Source organism: Oncorhynchus clarkii, chromosome 21 (genome assembly GCF_045791955.1).
Source record: "Oncorhynchus clarkii lewisi isolate Uvic-CL-2024 chromosome 21, UVic_Ocla_1.0, whole genome shotgun sequence".
NCBI classification, from domain to species: domain Eukaryota; kingdom Metazoa; phylum Chordata; class Actinopteri; order Salmoniformes; family Salmonidae; genus Oncorhynchus; species Oncorhynchus clarkii.
Window position 1 is genome coordinate 27927810 of NC_092167.1, and position 21512 is coordinate 27949321.

The 21512-nt window shown below is 41.6% G+C and overlaps 1 protein-coding gene across 1 annotated transcript in view; it reads left to right on the forward strand.

Annotated features, from left to right (window-relative positions):
- The window catches only part of LOC139378819 (myotubularin-like), a 69241-nt gene that overhangs the window by 40532 nt on the left and 7197 nt on the right, over window positions 1–21512 (forward strand). Inside the window, exons 5-15 of the mRNA XM_071121340.1 lie at window positions 2392–2502; window positions 2719–2820; window positions 3099–3182; window positions 5326–5475; window positions 5721–5906; window positions 7666–7851; window positions 8210–8365; window positions 8657–8704; window positions 9075–9167; window positions 12734–12847; window positions 14255–14431. Of these exons, the coding sequence (XP_070977441.1) occupies window positions 2392–2502; window positions 2719–2820; window positions 3099–3182; window positions 5326–5475; window positions 5721–5906; window positions 7666–7851; window positions 8210–8365; window positions 8657–8704; window positions 9075–9167; window positions 12734–12847; window positions 14255–14431 (1407 nt within the window). The remainder of the gene's footprint in view (window positions 1–2391; window positions 2503–2718; window positions 2821–3098; window positions 3183–5325; window positions 5476–5720; window positions 5907–7665; window positions 7852–8209; window positions 8366–8656; window positions 8705–9074; window positions 9168–12733; window positions 12848–14254; window positions 14432–21512) is intronic.

The following is a 21512-nucleotide window of genomic DNA, read 5'->3' on the forward strand; positions in this document are numbered from 1 at the left end:
GTTGAAGGTAGGAGCATGGCCTTAGTGTTCATTTAAAGTAATGTCATTTTAACAGAAGGTCCAACATTATTTTAAGTGACATACAGTACCATTCAAAAGTTTGGACACACCTACTTATTCAAGGGTTTTTCTTTATTTTAACTATTTTCTACATTGTAGAATAATAGAGAAGACATCAAAACTATTAAATAACACATGGAATCGTGTAGTCACCAAAAAAGTGTTAAACAAATCATATTTTATATTTGAGATTCTTCAAAGTGGCCTCCCTTTGCTTTGATGACAGTGTTGCATACTCTTGGCATTCTCTCAACCAGCTTCATTAGGTAGTAACCTGGAATACATTTCAATTAACAGGTGTGCCTTGTTAAAAGTTAATTTGTGGAATTTCTTTCTTTCCTTAATGCGTTTGAGCCAATCAGTTGTGTTGTGACAAGGTATACAGAAGGTGTCCCTATGTAGTAAAATACCAACATTATAGAACAGCTCAAATAAGCAAAGAGAAACGACAGTCCGTTACTTTAAGACATGAAGGTCAGTCAATGAGGAACATTTCAAGTACTTTAAAAGTGTCTTCATGTGCAGCTGCAAAAAAATAAATATATTATAGGTACTTAGTTTTATTAGTTGTATTAGTGATTGCAGCAGTTTAAGATGTAGCCCTATTTAGTAGTTTTACAACTTTTTGTCTCTATTATTATTAGACAGTAGCTGCCATTATTATTCTTGTTATTTAGTATTGTTTTTTAATTATTTATTTGGACACTTAAAAATTGGATGGTGCATCTCAAAAGATTTCATCCTGCAAAATGTCAAATACTAACTTACTAGCTAAGTTGCCCAACATTTAGTTAGCTGAACAATACCTAGCTAGATTGATTTTCAGCCAGGCTTAGAACAAACCATGCTTCATTTCATCAATAGCATGCAAATAAGTAGGCCTACATGCCAAAAAGCTAATTGTGACTAAAACAGTTGTTAATTCACTGGGGAGTTGCTGCTTGCTTTCCTGCTTGCTTTTGCAATGGAATAAATGGAGTTCTGAGATTACTTTAAAGCTACGACATCAATTTCAGATTAACCGGCTTTTACTGCAATTTCAGGTAAAAACTAAATATAATATGTCTCTAATAATAAGGAAAAGTATTATAAATTTCAGCTGTATCAAAAACATTTCTCTGCTATTATGATTTTTACTGTAGGCAATCTCTTGTAGTGAGAAGAGGCCCTTAGTCAAGCGGTACAATACTGTGCGTGTCTGCTATTGCTGTCTGTGTGTAGTTGTGTGTGACTTGGCTCTGTCTAGGTTATTTGGAAATGGGTATAACCACACTCTCTTAAATAAAGCAATATTGTGCCTCTAAGTGTAATCCAGTCTCTCTGGTATTTTCACTTTCATTCTTCCTGTTTTAGACAAGACGTTAATCTCCAACACAACAAAAAGTGGGGAATCCCATATCCCTCTCTTGCTTTTTCATCCCTCTCTCTCTCGCTCTTTCCTCCTCCCTCTCTCTTTCTCCTGGCACCACCAATGTTTGGCACAGTTTCGTGGGCACTTGCTGTATTGTTTTCAGTTTCTGTAAGTTGTAATGTTGCCGGGGCCAGTTGCCAGGGTCCATGGAGAGGTATGGGGGCATTGACGGAGGGATGGAGGGAGGAGAACAAGAGAGAAGAGGGATGGTTAGAGAATGATAGATGGAACAGACGTGGAGGTCCCAAGGTTGGCTCTATCGGAGATCATCAGTCAGGGAGAGTGGTGTGTGTGTGCACGTGCTCGTGCATCTGTGTGTATGTGTGTGAGTCTGTGTGCATGTGCGTGTGTGTAATTGAGTGTGTGTCAGTGATGGAGTAGGTTATTACAGTCTACAGGGACACTACTGCAGCAGTAATGCTCTTTACTCTGGTCTACGTCCCAAATGGAACCCTATTCCCTATGTAGTGCACTATTTTTAACCCACATGTCCCATATGGCTCTGGTCAAAGTAGTGCACTAGATATGGAGTAGGGAGCCATTTGGAACGCATACTCCACTGTCTGTAATACAACATCTGACAACACTTTAACAATATGCTGACTTCATACTACTTCTACACACATGCACATACTCTGAACTGATGCACGTGATACGAAAAGTGCCTGCTACATGGGCCTATGCTTTACTAAGTCTGCCCTATCTTGCATATTAAATATTGTCTACATAAAGCATATTCAAGAGTTTAGTGCATTACACAATTATATGGTTTGTGCCCTCTCAATACCAATATCAAGTATGATTTCAGTTCAACCACTGCAGCACCAATCATTAATTTTATTTTATGGCGTGTTCTGTTGTGATATAACTGGAATCCCAGCAGGACCAATCACATGTTTTTATTTCTTGTGACATCACAGGACCCGTCGGTGACCCTGAACGTTCCGCTGGGTGCCATTGGCCGGGTGGAGAAGATGGGCGGAGCCTCCAGTCGGGGGGAGAACTCATACGGGCTGGACATCACCTGCAAGGTAAGATACTTCATCATGGCGCTGACACCCCTATTTTATACACAATGGTTCAGTCCTAGTCTGTCAGATATAATCGGAATGAAACACAATTTCATTTATTTTTAACATTGTGCTCAGAGACGTTAATTCCAGTGTTGGATCAGGAAGTTACAACATCAAGACGATAACCATTTATTTTATACTGACATTTTGTGTGTTGTGTGTGTCTCCCAACAGGACATGAGGAACCTGAGGTTTGCGCTGAAGCAAGAGGGCCACAGCAGAAGAGACATCTTCGATATACTCTTTAGATACGCCTTTCCACTATCCCACGGCCTGGTACGTACACACCTTTTTTCCTTCTACCTTTTTTTATTTAGTCTCACCTGATATTATTACCACTTTTAATAACTGTTTAACAACTATAATTGTACAAGACATGTGCTTTATTAGAGTTCGTCAGTTTGAGGTGGCCTGTTATTTCCCTTTGCACATCATTAGAGTCAAACAATCACTCACAAAGAGCAGTTTACTTAGCGAAACGCTCCCATGTTGTTTGCATGACAAATAAAACCTCAGTATTGACAAGTCCATCACATTCTCTCTCTCTCCCTCAGCTTCTGTTTGCTTACCTGAGTCAGGAGAAATATGAAGAGAATGGCTGGAGTGTCTACAAACCCATGGAAGAGTTCAGGCGGCAGGTAAGCCTTATCATTGTCTTATTAAATGTGTCATTACATTGCTATGATAAGTCTTATAGGGTTTATGTGTCTATTGGACCAGGTCCAATGTCACAGCTTTTAACTCAGTCACTTACATGTAACTGACAAAATAATAAAAACACTTGAGTAAATGAGGGATACGAAGTATATTGAAAGCATGTGCTTCCACACAAGTGTGGGTCCTGACTTAAAATAGCAATTAACATCACATCATGCTTAGGATCATGTATAAAAAATATATATATTTTGTCTACCAAGGCTATGCCCTCATTGGATAACAATGCCCCCATCCACAGGGCACAAGTGGGGTAATAAATGGTTTGATGAGCATGAAAACGATGTAAACCATATGCCATGGCCCTCTCAGTCACCAGATCTCAACCCAATTGAACACTTATGGGAGATTCTGGAGCGGCCAGCGCCTGAGACAGCATTTTCCACCACCGTCAACAAAATACCAAATGATGGAATTTCTTGTGGAAGAAGGGTGTTGCATCCCTCCCAGAGTTCCAGACACTTGTAGAATCCTATGCCAATGTGCATTGAAGCTGTTCTGGCTCGGCTTGGGGGTGGTATCCAGATTTCTATACCTTCAAACCATGTGCCATCCCGGGATATACAGTAAACTATTATAAATAAAATAAAAAGGCCCAAATGCTAACAAGTACTAAGGATTCTCATAGCAGATGCAAGGTAAATGCTAATGAGTGTATGCAAACATTTACTACTAGGAAAGAAAGCCCAGCTCATAAAGTTATGCAAGTATCTCAAAATGCAGTTTTCAGCATGCACAAAACAAATATTAGGCAGCAGGGATCTTAATCCAGGGGGGATCCTCTCTGTTGCTCTTACCAAGAAGCTTGATCTTGCAAGCTAACGTTAGTCACTTTGCTAACAAGTTAGAAAAACCCAGCTGGTGAGAATTTATTTGGGACATCTTAGATAGTTAACTTAATAGTTATAAAATATATAGCTGGCAAACATTAGTAGTGAATTTCATACAAGTGTAACTTAATCACCTCACTTAAGTTGTGCAGCAGGAGTGACTCACCTCACGAATCTCCCATTTTGCTCATCTTTGTAAACAAACATACATGACTGTCTCAAACAGCTGTTTTCAGAAACTAGTAACTGTAAGCTTCATAAAGTGATCTAACGACGAAATGGTAAACACAATCTGCTTTATCTATTATCTAGTGCACAAGTTGACTGCAGGTATTTGTTTAAAAAGTACTAATATTCAAAGCCAAAACAACATCACTTACCAGAATGTTAACGAAATGCTAACAAGTACTAAGGAGTCCTCATAGAGAATGCTAACAAACATTTTGTACAGTTTCTGAACTAAACTGTACAAGTATACAAGTAACTCAAAAATGCTACTCACAGTTTGCTGAACCCCCAAACAAATATTAGCCAGCAAGACTCTTGATCCATGAGGGGACTATCTGCTGTTACCAAGCGAATGCATTAATTTTTTGGGAAGAAGCTAACCACTTAGCTGGATAGCTAACTAACGACTAAATTAGCAAACCAAATGCACAACTGCAAAGAATTTAGCACATTTTAGACAGTTAACTTAATAGTTATAAGATATCTAGCTGGCAAACATTTAGTTGTGAGTTCCATACTTTAATTAAATCACCAGGCGCATGCTGCACGACAGTGAGTGACTCTGGTCTCTTGTTGTGTGCTTATAAACAAACACCGCGTGACTTGGAGCGTAAGCTACATAATAATGTGATAGGTGAAATGAAGAATGCAATGTTCTTTATCTCCTAATGTATTGCACAAGTTGACTGCAGGTATTTACTTAAAAAGTAGCTACAAATATTCAAATGTATTAAAAAATGTCAAATATTTTGAACTGTATTGACGGTATTGAAAAAGCACCCCGTGGCTTTTTCGAAATACCCCTGTATACGGTATACTGCCCAAGCCTAGTAGTTGGCCAACATCCTATTAAGACACTTTGTGTTGGTGTTACCTATACTTAGTCTGTTTTTAAATACTGTCCTTATCCTGTCATCGGTGATGTAGTACTGTACTTCACCAATAATGCCTTCGAGTCACAACCTGCAATCTCTTCTCTGATTGGGTGTTTGTCTACCCCGGTCCCCAGGGCTTACCCACTGACAAGTGGCGTATCACATTCATCAATGACAACTATGAGCTGTGTGACACCTACCCCACTATACTGGTGGTTCCCTTCAAAGCTACAGAGGAAGACCTGAGGAAAGTGTCTACCTTCAGGTCGAGAGGACGCATACCGGTAACTCCCCATTTCCTCATCCTATCCTCACATTCTTCCTGCCCTCTCTATTCACCTTAACCCGCTTTCTTTTCTTCCATCTCTTTATCCCTCTATCAAATCCCTGTGTTCTATCTCTCTTACTTCCTTCCTTACACCCAACCCCCCTCCCTCTCCCACACCCCTCCATCTCCCACCTCCCCACTTACCTAACCCTCTCTCTCGCTCACTCTAACACTGCTTCTTTCTTTCTCGCCTCTCTCTAGGTCCTATCCTGGATCCACCGTGAGAACCAGGCCGTTATCTGCCGCTGCTCCCAGCCCCTGGTGGGGATGTCTGGGAAGAGGAACAAGGACGACGAGCGCTACCTGGACGTGATCCGGGAGGCCAACGGCACTGCCAAGCTCACCATCTATGACGCACGGCCCAGCGTCAACGCCGTTGCCAACAAGGTCAGGGGACAAAGGTCACAATGGGGTCAATGGATCATAATAGGGACACTTCCACCCTTTTTATTTACATGTACAGAAAAGCTAGCGAGCAATCTTTGGTATTGAGTTTTTTTTTATGTGAGCTCCTACATCACAGCAAAGCTTTGCTACATACAGACAAAGAGTGATACGGTGCAATGTTCTGGAAGGAGGTGTGTTGGTGATGGTGTCTTTTAGACATCCACATAGAATGGACTGTTGTGTTTTCTTGTTGTCTACTGTAGGGCCTTGCTAGTAGTCCCGTAGTCTTTAGAAGCTAAGAGGACACAACAACTACACTGTGTGTGAGTGTGTTTGGACTCTACTGATATGGAATCTATGAGGATAATCCCAAAATGTCTGACACCCAAGTGAGAGGCTTTTAACAGCTATCTGCCCTCTGCACATTGTGCCTGCAGTGTGTGTGTGTCATAGACTGATCAAAAGCCCAAAGCATTTACTAATGGCCGTGTTTGAATACCCTCAAGTGAGGAATGGGTAACACTTTATAATAACACCTTGGAATAAGGCATTTATAATGGGTTAGTAAATAGTTCATTCATCATTTAATAATCCTTACGCCCACATTTGTAAATATTAGTAAACAAATGTATTCACATTTATAAACAATTTTTAAAGTATGTTATGATTCTTAAGATCATTTCTAAGATTTTGAATATACAGCTCTGGAAAAAATTGAGACCACTGCAAAATGATCCGTTTCTCTAGTTTTACAGGTATGTGTTTTGGTAAAAATTAACATTTTTGTTTTATTATATAAACTACTGACAACATTTCTCCCAAATTCCAAATAAAAATATTGTCATTATTTGAGGTCTGCATTGTTTTTGTTATTTTGACCCGTTGTCATTTTCTGCAAATAAATGCTCTGAATAACAATATTTTTATTTGTAATTTGGGAGAAATGTTGTCCGTAGTGTTTTGAATAAAACAAAAATGTAAATTTTACGCAAACACATACATACCTATAAATAGTAAAACCGGAGAAACTGATCATTTTGCAGTGGCCTCTTAATTTTTTCCAGAACTGTAGGTCCTTAAGCCAGCAGCATACCACCCTGCATACCACTGCTGGCTTGCTTCTGAAGCTAAGCAGGGTTGGTCCTGGTCAGTTCCTGGATGGGAGACCCGGTGCTGCTGGAAGTGGTGTTGGAGGGCCAGTAGGAGGCACTCTATCCTCTGGTCTAAAAAATATCCCAATGCCCCAGGGCAGTGATTGGGGACACTGCCCTATGTAGGGTGCCGTCTTTCGGATGGGATGTTAAACGGGTGTCCTGACTCTCCGAGGTCATTTAAAGATCCCATGGCACTTATCGTAAGAGTAGGAGTGTTAACCCCGGTGTCCTGGCTAAATTCCCAATCTGGCCCTCAAACCATCACGGTCACCTAACAATCCCCAGTTTACAATTGGCTCATTCATCCCCCTCCTCTCCCCTGTAACTATTCCCCAGGTCGTTGTTGCAAATGAACACATGTTCCCAGTCAACTTACCTGGTAAAATAACGGTAAATGGCTTATTTTTTTATTTATCCGTTATTTTACCAGGTAAGTTGACTGAGAACATGTGTTCATTTGCAACAACGACCTGGGGAATAATTACAGGGGACTGGCCCTTATAATTTTTTTTCAATATTCAAACAGTGCCAGTGATTTTTTTTTGTCCATGAATGATGACATCACTCTCTAACCTTAACCTCTGACCTCTATTCCATCCCTATAGGCCACGGGTGGGGGTTACGAAGGAGACGACACTTATCAGAACGCTGAGCTGGTGTTTCTGGACATACACAACATCCACGTCATGAGAGAGTCACTGAAGAAGCTAAAGGACATCGTCTATCCCAACGTAGAGGAGTCACACTGGCTGTCTAGTCTGGAGTCTACACATTGGCTAGAACACATCAAGGTAGGGATGTGCACGCACCAGGGTTGGGCTCAATTCGAATTGAAGTTAGTCAATTCAGGAAGTGTTTTGAATAAAAAATAAATGACTTCTCCCTTTCAGTTTATCTAGAAGTCTTTGTCAATCATTGAATTGGAATTTCAGTTTGCTTCCTGAATTGACTGCCTTCAATTAGAATTGAGCCCAACCCTGTCACACACACACACCTCAACACCCCTCTCCTCTAGCTGGTGTAATTGGGAGCCATCCAGGTAGCAGATAAGATCAGTGGGGGTAACAGTGTGGTGGTCCACTGTAGTGACTTTAACTTTCTTGTTCTTTCTCGCTCTCTCTTACGCTCTTACTCTCCTCCTCTCTCCAGCTCGTCCTCTCCGGAGCCATCCAGGTAGCAGATAAGATATCGGGGGGTAACTCTGTGGTGGTCCACTGTAGTGATGGGTGGGACCGGACAGCCCAGCTCACCTCTCTGGCCATGCTGATGCTGGACAGCCACTACCGCACCCTCAGGGGCTTCCAGGTGAGTAAGAAGGATGGGAGAGAAGGGGAAAGGTGAGAGGGAGGGAGGGTGGGAGCAAGAGAAAGGGTGATGAAGAGGGGGCAGCCACTACAGCACCCTCAGGGGCTTTCAGGTGAGTAGGAGGGATGGAGGGAGGAAGGGTGGGTGGAAGAGAAGGGGAAGAGGTAAGGGAAGAACAGGGGACAGCCACTATCACACACTCAATGGATTCCAGGTATGTATGTATGAATTGTTGTAATCAAATTGACGAGGCAACTAGATGTATAAATATACATTTATTAATTCATTCAGGTGCTGCTGGAGAAGGAGTGGATCAGCTTCGGACACAAGTTTGCCTCTGTAAGTCAGACAAAGCCTTTTTTTTCTCCTCGTGGACATTTAATCACATTTATGATCAGGAAAACCAGACTCTGTGCTGTCCATGTTCAGAGTTTTCTTTCTTTCTATATAACTCATTATTTCTAGAAACGTATGTGTGCCCTCACTCTTGCATGAATCAGTCCCAGGGCTGCAATTGTTACCCCAAGTGATGTACCAGTTGTTATACAACTTCCCTGTTGACGGCACCTATACTCTCTGCAATGTTATGACTGTGTGATTGCATAGATATCACCTCTGTCTTACAGTATGTAAATGACCAAAAAGTACAAGCTACAGTGACAGGAAGCTGATAACACGCCATATCGTTTCTCTGTCTGTGTATGTGTAGAGGATAGGACACGGGGATAAGAACCATGCAGACCAGGATAGGTCTCCTATCTTTGTACAGTTCATAGACTGTGTCTGGCAGATGACCAAACAGGTAGGTACACACACACACTCACCTGTGTTTGGCTACGACTCTATCTCAATTTGTCTTTCTCCACCTTCTCAACCATATTGGTGAGAAGGCCTAAGGTCCCTCTCGTGCCCTTCTTCTCCAATGGGTTTTGAGAAGGAAGTAAGGAGAGAGGATGCAAGGAATCAAGGAAATATTAACTGAGACAGCCTTCAAGTTGTTTTCAAACCAGTCAGGCAATCAAATGTATTTATGAAGCCCTTTTTACATCAGCCGATGTCACAAAGTGCTATACAGAAACCCAGCCTAAAACCCCAAACAGCTTGCAATGCAAATGTAGAAGCACGGTGGCTAGGAAAAACGCCCTAGAACAGCAGGAACCTAGGAAGAAACCTAGAGAGGAACCAGGCTCTGAGGGGTGGCCAGTCCTCTTCTGGCTGTGCCAGGTGGAGATTATAACAGAACATGGCCAAGATGTTCAAACGTTCATAGATGACCAGCAGGGTCAAATAATAATAATCACAGTGGTTGTAGAGGGTGCAACAGGTCAGCACCTCAGGAGTAAATGTCATGTGACTTTTCATAGCCGATCATTCAGAGTTAAAGACAGCAGGTGCGGTTGAGAGAGAGTCGAAAACAGCAGGTCTGGGACAAGGTAGCACGTCCGGTGAACAGGTCAGAGTTCCATAGCTGCAGGCAGAACCATTGAAACTGGAGCAGCAGCACGACCAGGTGGACTGGGGACAGCAAGGAGTCATCAGGCCAGGTAGTCCTGAGGCATGGTTCTAGGGCTCAGGTCCTCCTAGAGAAGATAGAAAATTAGAGGGAGCATACTTAAATTCACACAGACAGAAGACAGAAGAAATACTCCAGGTATAACAGACTGACCCTAGCCCCACGACACATAAACTATTGCAGCATAATTACTGGAGGCTGAGACAGGAGGGGTCGGGGGACACTGTGGCTCCGTCCGACTATACCCCCGGACAGGCCCAACCAGGCAGGATATATCCCCACCCAGTTTGCCCAATCACAGCCCACTAGAGGGATATCTTCAATCACCAACTTACTACCCTGAGACAAGGCCGAGTATAGCCCACAAAGATCTCCCCCACGGCACAAACCCTGGGGGAGAATCCCAGTGGAGAGATGGGAACCGGCAAGGCAGAGACAGCAAGGGTGGTTCGTCGCTCCAGTGCCTTTCCATTCAGTTTAACCCCCCTGGGCCAGACTACACTCAATCATAGGACCTACTGGAGAGATGAGTCTTCAATAAAGACTTAAAGGTTGAGACCGAGTCTGCGTCTCTCACATGGATAGGCAGACCATTCCATAAAAATGTATCTCTATAGGTGAAAGCCCTGCCTCCAGCTGTTTGCTTAGAAATTATAGGGACAGTAAGGAGGCCTGCGTCTTGTGACCGTAGCGTACGTGTAGGTATGTATGGCAGGACCAAATCAGAAAGATAGGTAGGAGCAAGCCCATGTAATGCTTTGTAGGTTAGCAAACCTTGAAATCAGCCCTTGCCTTGCAGGAAGCCAGTGTAGGGAGGCTAGCACTGGAGTAATATGATAAAAATGTTGGTTCTAGTCAAGATTCTAGCAGCCGTGTTTAGCACTAACTGAAGTTTATTTAGTGCTTTATCCGGGTAGCCGGAAAGTAGAGCATTGCAGTAGTCTAATCTAGAAGTGACAAAAGCATGGATACATTTTTCTGCATAATTTTTGGACAAAGAGTTTCAGATTTTTGCAATGTTACGTAGATGGAAAAAATCTTTCCTGGAAACCAAATCAAATTTTATTTGTCACATACACATGTGCTTCTAGTTCCGACAATGCAGTAATAACAAGTAATCTAACTAACAATTCCAAAACTACTGTCTTGTACACAGTGTAAGGGGATAAAGAATATGTACATAAGGATATATGAATGAGTGATGGTACAGAGCAGCATAGGCAAGATACAGTAGGTGGTATCGAGTACAGTATGTACAAATGAGATGAGTATGTAAACAAAGTGGCATAGTTTAAATTGGCTAGTGATACATGTATTACATAAGGATACAGTCGATGATATAGAGTACAGTATATACGTATGCATATGAGATGAATAATGTAGGGTAAGTAACATTATATAAGGTAGCATTGTTTAAAGTGGCTAGTGATATATTTACATCATTTCCCATCAATTCCCATTATTAAAGTGGCTGGAGTTGAGTCAGTGTCAGTGTGTTGGCAGCAGCCACTCAGTGTTAGTGGTGGCTGTTTAACAGTCTGATGGCCTTGAGATAGAAGCTGTTTTTCAGTCTCTCGGTCCCAGCTTTGTTGCACCTGTACTGATGCAAACCGTCTTGATATGTTCGTCAAAAGAGAGATCAGGGTCCAGAGTAACGCCGAGGTCCTTTACAGTTTTATTTGAGACGACTGTACAACCATCAAGATGAATTGTTAGATCCCACAGAAGATCTCTTTGTTTCTTGGTACCTAAAACTAGCATCTCTGTTTTGTCCGAGTTTAAAAAATTAAAAAATTGTCACCATCCACTTCCTTATGTCTGAAATGCAGGTTTCCAGGAAGGGCAATTTTGGGGCTTCACCATGTTTCATCGAAATGTACAGCTGTGTATCGTCCGCATAGCAGTGAAAGTTAGCATTATGTTTCCGAATGACATCACCAAGAGGTAAAATATATAGTGAAAACAATAGTGGGCCTAAAACGGAACCTTGCCGAACACCGAAATGTACAGTTGATTTGTCAGAGGACAGACCATACACAGAGACAAACTGTTATCTTTCCGACAGATAAGATCTAAACCAGGCGAGAACTTGTCCGTGTAGACCAATTTGGGTTTCCAATCTCTCAAAAATAATGTGGTGATCGATGGTATCAAAAGCAGCACTAAGGTCTAGGAGCACGAGGACAGATGCAGAGCCTTGGTCTGACGCCATTAAAAGGTCATTTACCACCTTCACGAGTGCAGTCTCAGTGCTATGATGGGGTCTAAAACCAGACTGAAGCGTTTCGTATACATTGTTATTCTTCAGGAAGGCAGTGAGTTGCTGTGCAACAGCTTTTTCCAAAAGATTTGAGAGGAATGGGAGAATCGATATGGTTTTTTTTCCTTCTATCTTCTGGGTCAAGGTTTGGCTTTTTCAAGAGAGGCTTTATTGCTGTCACTTTTAGTGAGTTTGGTACACATCCGGTGGATAGGGAGCTGTTTATTATACTCAACATAGGAGGGCCAAGCACAGGAAGCAGCTCTTTCAGTAGTTTAGTTGGAATAGGGTTCAGGATGCAAGCTTAAAGGTTTAGAAGCCATGACTATTTTCATCAATGTGTCAAGAGATATAGTATTAACAAACTTGAGTATCTCACTTGATCCTAAGTTCTGGCAGTGTTGTGCAGACTCAGGACAACTGTGCTTTGGAGAAATATGTAGATTTAAAGAGGAGTTCGTAATTTGCTTTCTGATGATCATGTTCTTTTCGTCAAATAAGTTCATGAATTTATCACTGCTGAAGTGAAAGCCATCCAGGCGTTACATTTCTCTCTTTCTCCTTCTCCTCTCTTCTTTCCTTATTTCCCCATCAGTTCCCGACAGCGTTTGAGTTCAACGAGCGGCTCCTAATGACCATCCTGGATCACCTGTTCAGCTGTCGCTTTGGAACCTTCCTCTACAACTGTGAGAGCGCCAGGGACACCAACGTAAGTCAGACTGTTACTATCTGTTTTATCGCTCACTCACTCTCACTCACTCACTCACTCACTCACTCACTCACACACTCACACACTCACACACTCACACACTCACACACTCACACACTCACACACTCACTCACACACACACACACACACCTGGGACACCAACGTAAGTTATGCTGTCACTTTCCTCATTCTTTCCTCCATCTATTTTTCTCCCTCTGTTTATCACTCTCTCTGTTCCTCTACAACTGCAAGTATCTGAGACCACAACATAATGAGTCAGAGCCCCACTTCTCTATCTTTTGGTAATTTCCTCCTTTCCAATACACCCTCTCTTCTCTCTACAATATTTCTCTCTCCCAACCCTCTCTCTTCATCTCCAACCCTTCCCTGTCTATAATATTTCTCTCTCCCTCTCTTTGTCCAACCACGCTCCCTCCCCCTCCCTCTCTCCATCCTTATCATGTGAAGTAGAGCAGAAGAGAGAGGGAGAAAGACGGGACGCATCACTGGTTCTGAGTTTCAAACAGACAATAACAATGCACTATGGGGGATGCAACACACATTAGTACACACTGCACTCACTCTGACACAAACAGACTGTCTGCGTAACAGCACATCTAGAAAACACAGATACCCTCTTATCTACACACACCTCTCCCTTTTCATCCCAGTGTAAACATTTGTAGACTGCACAAGGGTCTAATTATTGGTCCAGAGACTCATTGCTGTATCCGCTCTTTCTTTAGTTTGCTCTCCATCTATCTGTGGTGCCAATGGCTCAGGTAATTCAGGGTTTGATTCAAGCATGGGCCATAAGCTAAATATATCTATTAACTGTAGGTTGCGTTGGATAAAAACGTCTGATCTTTCTCCCACTATCCCTCTCTCTCCAGGAGGGGTGGTCTAAGACGTGTTTCTGTGGTCCCTGGTCAAAAGTAGCCTATGCGGAGTCGCTAGAAAACGTTATCAGGGATACGGTATTTTCAACCTAACAGAAGTGTGAACTCGGCTCAGGCGTCTTTCTACCCCTGCTATGTTAGGTTAGGTCAACAGTCCTCCTAACCTCAACCCTTTCTACCCCTGCTACGTTAGGTTAGGTCAACAGTCCTCCTAACCTCAACCCTTTCTACACACCTCGCTCTCAATTTGTATTCTTCCCTTCCATCTCCCTCTCATGGAGGTTCGGTGTAATACGATGTCTCTGTGGTCGTTGGTGAACAGTGTACTTCCCACCTCTCTCTCTCTCTCTTTAACTAAAGTGTTATTATTTTCACCAGGTGGTGCTGTCTAAGACGGTTTCTCTGTGGTCATTGATGAACCTGAACCTTCTCCCTCTTCCTCCATCCTTCTCTCTCACTCTCTCTCTAAACCAATCATTTTTCTTCTTCTCTACTTCTCTCTCTCCAGGAGGTACGGTCTAAGACAGTGTCCCTGTGGTCGTTGGTGAACAGTGACTCTACTTCCTACCTGAACCCCTTCTACACTCCTGAGTCCAGTAGGGTCCTCTACCCCGTAGCCAGCATGAGACACCTAGAGCTTTGGGTGACTTATTACATCCGCTGGAACCCACGCATACGACAACAGGTAGAGCGGGATGGGAGGATGGATGGAGAATAAATGAAAGTACTGTTACACTTTACCCTCTGTAATAAGGCTACATAACACTGTCATAATGGCCGCTTATGACAACTGACATTACACAGTCATAACACACATTTAGTCCAGCTAATATACTGTATCGTTATCTAGACCCTGGTTCATAAGGCCAAAACTAATACTGTTATAACGATCACAACTGATGTTAAAAATTTATAACATAAATGTAATAGGGAGGAGGTCAGAGACCTGACCATGTGGTGGAAGGGCAACAACCTCTCTCTCAACGTGATCAAGACAAAGGAGATGATTGTGGACTACAGGAAAAGGATGGCCGAGCACGCCTCCATTCTCATCGACAGGGTTGTAGTGGAGCAGGTTGAGAGCTTCATGTTCCTTAGCGTCCACATCACCAACAAACTAACATGGTCCAAGCACACCAAGACATTCATGAAGAGGGCACGACAAAACCCATTCCCCCTTGGGAAACTGAAAAGATTTGGCGTGGGTCCTCAGATCCTCAAAAGGTTTTACAGCTGCACCATCGAGAGCATCCTGATGATCCTGAGCAGTTGCCTGGTATGGCCCGTAGACACTACAGAGGGTAGTGCGTATGGCCCGGACCAGTACATCACCGGGGCCAAGCTTCCTGCCGTCCAGGACCTCTATACCAGGCAGTGTCAGATGAAGGCCCTAAAAAATTGTCAGACTCCAGCCACCCTATTCATAGACTGTTCTCTCTGCTACCGCACGGCAAACGGTACCGGAGCGCCAAATCTAGGTCCAACAGGCTTCTAAACAGCTTCTACCCCCAAGCCATAATACTCCTGAACAGCTAATCAAATGGCCACCCAGACTATTTGCATTGCCCCCCCTCCCTCTCTTCTACGCTGCTTCTACTCTCTGTTGTTATCTATGCATAGTCACTTTAATAGCTCTACCTACATGTACATATTACCTCAATTGCTTTGACACAGGTGCCCCCGCACATTGACTCTGTACCGGCACCTCCTATATATTACTGCTGCTCTTTAATTATTTGTTATTCTTACCTCTTACTTTTTTTTTTTGTATTTTCTTGTTGTTGGTTAAGAGGTTGTAAGTAAGCATTTCACTGTAAGGTCTACACCTGTTGTATTCGGCGCATCTGACAAATAAAAATGTATTTTATTGATTTTAAAAATCCAGGTAGCTAGTGGGCTAGCTGACGTTTTGTTAGGATTTAGCCAAAACTCAGAATATACCATACTGTCAGTCAAATACACTGGACAATTAGTTGAGGGTATCTTGTGGTCAGTCTGATTGTGAAGTATCACCTCTGGGGATTGGTTGGTTTGGCAGCAGTGACGCCGTGGCGTCCTATAGGGCTTGCGGTGTGTGTGTGTGTGTAAATTAAATAATAATTGTGTATGTGTGTAGAGCACCCTCTGCCTGCCCCCTCCAGTTCTTACACACACACACACCCCTGAACACCCTTCTTACCATCTAGCTCTTTTAACCCCCCCTACCATCCTCACACACATACCCACTCTAGCCGAAACATCCCTGGCCACCCTCGGCAGGGCCTGAGTCACTGGAGTTGAAAATCCTCTTTACACAATACACACACACACAGTCAACCATGATTCACCAAATTATATTTTGATAGAGGAAGCAAAATACTTTAAGCATATGTTCTCTTTTCAGTCTCCTCCATTTCCACTAACTGAAGTTAACTGTAAGGATTTTTTTCCTAATACTGTAAAATTAACAGCTGTACCGAAAGACTTGTGTGATGGACAAATTGTAGAGGAGGAACTTCTTGATGCAATTAAAGCCTTTAAGCCAGGGAAAACTCCAGGGCTGGATGGCATACCAGTTGAGGTATATACATTTTTATTTGATGTACTCAAATTTTAACCACTCCTACAAAAATTGTAAACTATCAGGTAGTCAGCCAGCAAGAAGGTCTGATTTCACTATTACTGAAACAGGACCCAGTTGGTAAGTATAAAGATCCAATCCATCTAAAAAACTGGAGGCCCTTTAGACTTCAGTGTTGTGATGTTAAGGATCTCTACCGATTGGTGTCCCACCCGCGGGACGGTTGAGCTAATGTGCACTAATGCGATTAGCATGAGGTTGTAAGTAACAAGAACATTTCCCAGGACATAGACATATCTGATATTGGCAGAAAGCTTAAATTCTTGTTACTCTAACTGCACTGTCCAATTTACTATTACAGTGCTATAACATTGAAAGAATACCATGCTATTGTTTGAGGAGAGTGCAGAGTTATGAACATAAAGTTATGAATTAACCAATTAGGCACATTTGGGCAGTCTTTAAAAAAAATAAGAATATATATATATATATATTATAATTATATTTATATATATATATATTATATTTATATATATATATATATATATATATATATATTATATTTATATATATATATATTATATTATATTTATATATATATATATTTATATATATATATATATATTTATTTTTTTGTAGTATCCAATTGTTAGTAGTTACTGTCTTGTCTCATCGCTACAACTCCTGTACGGTCTCGGGAGAGACGAAGGTTGAGAGTCATGCGTCCTCCGAAACACAACCCAACTGCTTCTTAACACAGCGTGCATCCAACCCGGAAGCCAGCCGCACCAATGTGTCTGAGGAAACACCGTGCACCTCGCGACCTGGTCAGCGCGCACTGCGCCCGGCCCGCCACAGGAGTTGCTAGTGCGCGATGAGACAAGGATATCCCTACCGGCCAAACCCTCCCTAACCCGGACGACACTAGGCCAATTGTGCGTCGCCCCATGGACCTCCCGGTCGCGGCCGACTGCAACAGAGCCTGTGCTCGAACCCAGAGTCTCTGGTTCCCGGGAGGCCTTAATTTGGGCAGTCTTGAAGCTACATTTTGAACAGAAATTCAATGATTCATTGGTTCAGTCTAAAACTTTGGAAAAAAACGCTGCAAAATCTAAATTGCGCCTGGGCTGGAATAATACATTAATGCCCTTTTCTTGCATTTCAAAGATGATGGTACAAAAAATACCCCCCAGTTTTTTTTTTCTTTGTATTTTCTTTTACCAGATCTAATGTGTTATATTCTCCTACATTAATTTCACATTTCCACCAACTTCAAAGTGTTTCCTTTAAAATGGTAACAAGAATATCCTTGCTTCAGGACCTGAAGGACCAGGCATGTAATTTCAGGAGAAAATTGAATCCAGCTCTCCAGTCAGCACTCTGTTCTATGGTAGCAAGATGTTATTTCCTATTTTTCTCAACTTTCAATTGAAATTGAAATTACTGAGTATGTCCACTTCACCGTCAGATCATTTTTTTGGTAAACTACACGGTAATGTAGAAGTTGTATTTTTTTAGCAATCTAATACGTAATATTGTACACTTATTGTGAAATAGTTCAGTTGTAATCCAGAGAGGTTAGAAAAATTATCTAGATCCTCTATGAGACTGCAGGGATCCAGATTGCAGATTTAAGAGGAAACTTGAGTTGTCAGCATGCAATGACACCTTTGTTTTTAGTCCTTGGTTTTCTAGCCCCTCTATATAATTGTTTGATCTGATGTTGATAGCTAACATTTTGATGGCCATATTAAATAGATACGCCGACAGTAGACAACCTTGTTTTACGCCGACAGTTTATTTATTTCTGAGAAGTAGCCATTATTTGTTGTTTTACTAACTAACAAACGAATAACTTGAACCCATTATATAAGAGATTCTCCAAAATTAAAATAGTCTAGGCCGTTATATATAAATTCTAGTCTTACTTTATCAAAAGCCTTTTCAGAATCTGCCATGAATACCAGTCCTGGTTTCCCAGATGTTTCATAGTATTCTATTGTTTCCAGTACTTTGTGTAGTAGGGTCTATTTGTGGAAAAATCTCGCTGATTTTAATTCTTTAGTCATATCCCAGTTTACCTATTTACTTATGGCCCTGCCTATTCTGAACAATTATTTTTTTTCATTATATTAGCAACAAATATTGAACATTATTTGGAACGATAAACCAGACAAAATTAAACATGCTTATTTGTGTAATGAATATGAGTTCAGGAAGCTAAACTGATTAAATATTAAATCATTAAACCTCAATCCAGATTAGAACCTCTCACTTTCAGTTCATTGAAAATGGAACCATTTTCTAATTATTTCCCTTTCTAAAACAAGCCATACAAAGCCCGTTGCAATTCCAGTTTCATCCCCTAGAAAAGACAGAACACATATTATGGTTAAACTCCAATATACTAATTGATCTAAAATAAAATCTTTATGGAATAAAAATAAATACAGAACTATCTTTGCTAATGATTTTGTGAACAGTAAAGTTGGAGTAATGTATTGTGCGGTTAGAGAAAACATTTCAGTTTTTTTTTTGTTATCTAAAATTAGAGCCAACTGATAGCAACATTACCCGCACAAATGGAGGCAAGTGGAGAAGGTAGAGAAACTTTTTTGTCTGCCCTTTGTTAAAGACTAAAATTGGCACCAAAACATGTTAATAAATAGAAAAATATAACCATTTCATTTGAGGACCAACATGTTGACAGCGGTGCCATACAGGTTGAAAAAGTAGTTGGGAAGAGATTGTCAATGTGCCGATTCCATGGCACATGATTTATCAAGTGATACACAAAACAACGTGCTTGATTCTATTAAAATTATTATACAAAATTATTGCCAACAACAGAATGTTATGGGCGTACAACCATCTCAAATCATTAGATCACTTATTCTGATATTGCACCTACATTATGTAACTAGTTTCTGGTAAGATTCATTAATGGCTTGAAAACACAACATTTACCCCAAATGAACCCTACAAATAGCACTGTTCGGAGATTTGGAAAGCCATAGTCAATCAATCTTCAATATAATAATATTTATAGGAAAAATGTTCATCCTTATTTTACAATCTGTACATACTATGCGATTTAGAAAGGTTTTGAATGTACTGTATGTGAAACAGAACAGTTAGAAAATATAGGGTACTTATTTACATAAGTATTCAGACCCTTTGCTACGAGACTCAAAATTGAGATCAGGTGCATCCTGTTTCCATTGATCATCCTTTAGATGTTTCTACAACTTGATTTGAGTCCATCTGTGGTAAATTCAATTGATTTGGAAAGGCACACACCTGTATAAGGTCCCACACTTGACAGTGCATGTCAGATCAAAAACCAAGCCATGAGGTTGAAGGAATTATCTGTAGAGCTCCGAGACAGGATTATGTCGAGGCACAGATCTGGGGAAGGGTACCAAAACATTTCTGCAGCATTGAAGGTCCCCAAGAACACAGTGGGCAACATCATTCTTAAATTTAAGAAGTTTGGAACCACAAAACTCTGCCAAACTGAGCAGTTGGGGGAGATGGGCCTTGGTCAGGGAGGTGACCAAGAACCCAATGGTCACTCTGACAGGGCTCCAAAGTTCCTCTGTGGAGATGGTTGTCCTTCTGGAAGGTTCTCCCATCTCTGCAGCACTCCACCAATCAGGACTTTATGGTAGAGTGAAGCCACTCCTCAGTAAAAGACACGACAGCCCGCTTGGAGTCTGCCAAAAGGCACCTAAAGGACTCTCAGTAAATGAGAAACAAGATTCTCTGGTCTGATGAAATTAAGATTGAACTCTTTGGCCTGAATACCAAGCATTACCTCTGGAGGAAACCTGGCACCATGCCGACGGTGAAGCATGGTGGTGGCAACATCATGCTGTAGGGATGTTTTTCAGCAGCAGTGACTGTGAGACTAGTCAGGATTGAGGGAAATATGAATGTAGCAAAGTGCAGAGAGGTTTGATTTTATTAGGATCTCTGTTAGTCCTCATTTGGACTAATATTCCAAGAGTCCTTAAACATTAAAATACAATTTATAATACAATCACATATTCACATACAGTTGAATTCTGAAGTTTACATACACCTTAGCCAAATACATTTAAACTCAGTTTTTCACAATTACTGACATTTAATCCCAGTAAGAATTCTCTGTCTTAGGTCAGTTAGGATCACCACTTTATTTTAAGAATGTGAAATGTCAGAATAATAGTAGAGAGAATTTTTTATTTCAGCTTTTATTTATTTCCTCACATTCCCAGTGGGTCAGAAGTTTACATACACTCGTATTTGGTAGCATTGCCTTTAAATTGTTTAACTTGGATCAAACATTTCAGCTGTACTTCCACACGCTTCCCACAATAAGTTGGGTGAATTTTGGCCCATTCTTCCTGATAGAGCTGGTGTAACTGAGTCAGGTTTGTAGGCCTCCTTGCTCGCACACGCTTTTTCAGTTCTGCCCACAAATATTCTATGGGATTGAGGTCAGGGCTTTGTGATGGCCACTCCAATACCTTGACTTTGTTGTCCTTGAGCCATTTTGCCACAACTTTGGAAGTATGCTTGGGGTCATTGTCCATTTTGAAGACCCATTTGCAACCAAGCCTTAACTTCCTGACTGATGTCTTGAGATGTTGCTTCAATATATCCACTTAATTTTCCATCCTCATGATGCCATCTATTTTGTAATGTGCACCAGTCCCTCCTGCAGCAAAGCACCCCCACAACATGATGCTGCCACCCCCGTGCTTCACGGTTGGGAGGATGTTCTTCGGCTTACAAGCCTCCCCCTTTTTCCTCCTAACATAAAGATGGTCATTATGGCCAAACAGTTCTCTTGTCTGATGAAACAAATTGGACATTTCTCCAAAAGTACGATCTTTGTCCCCATGTGCAGTTGCAAACCGTAGTCTGGCTTTTTTATGGTGGTTTTGGAGCAGTGACTTCTTCCTTGCTGAGCGGCCTTTCAGGTAATGTCGATATAGGACTTGTTTTACTGTGAATATAGATACTTTTGTACCGGTTTCCTCCAGCATCTTCACAAGGTAATTTGCTGCTGTTCTGGGATTGATTTGCACTTTTTTCGCACCAAGGCACGTTCATCTCTAGGAGACAGAACGCGTCTCCTTCCTGAGCGGTATGACGGCTGCGTGGTCCCTTGGTGTTTATACTTGCATACTATTGTTTGTACAGATGAACATAGTACCTT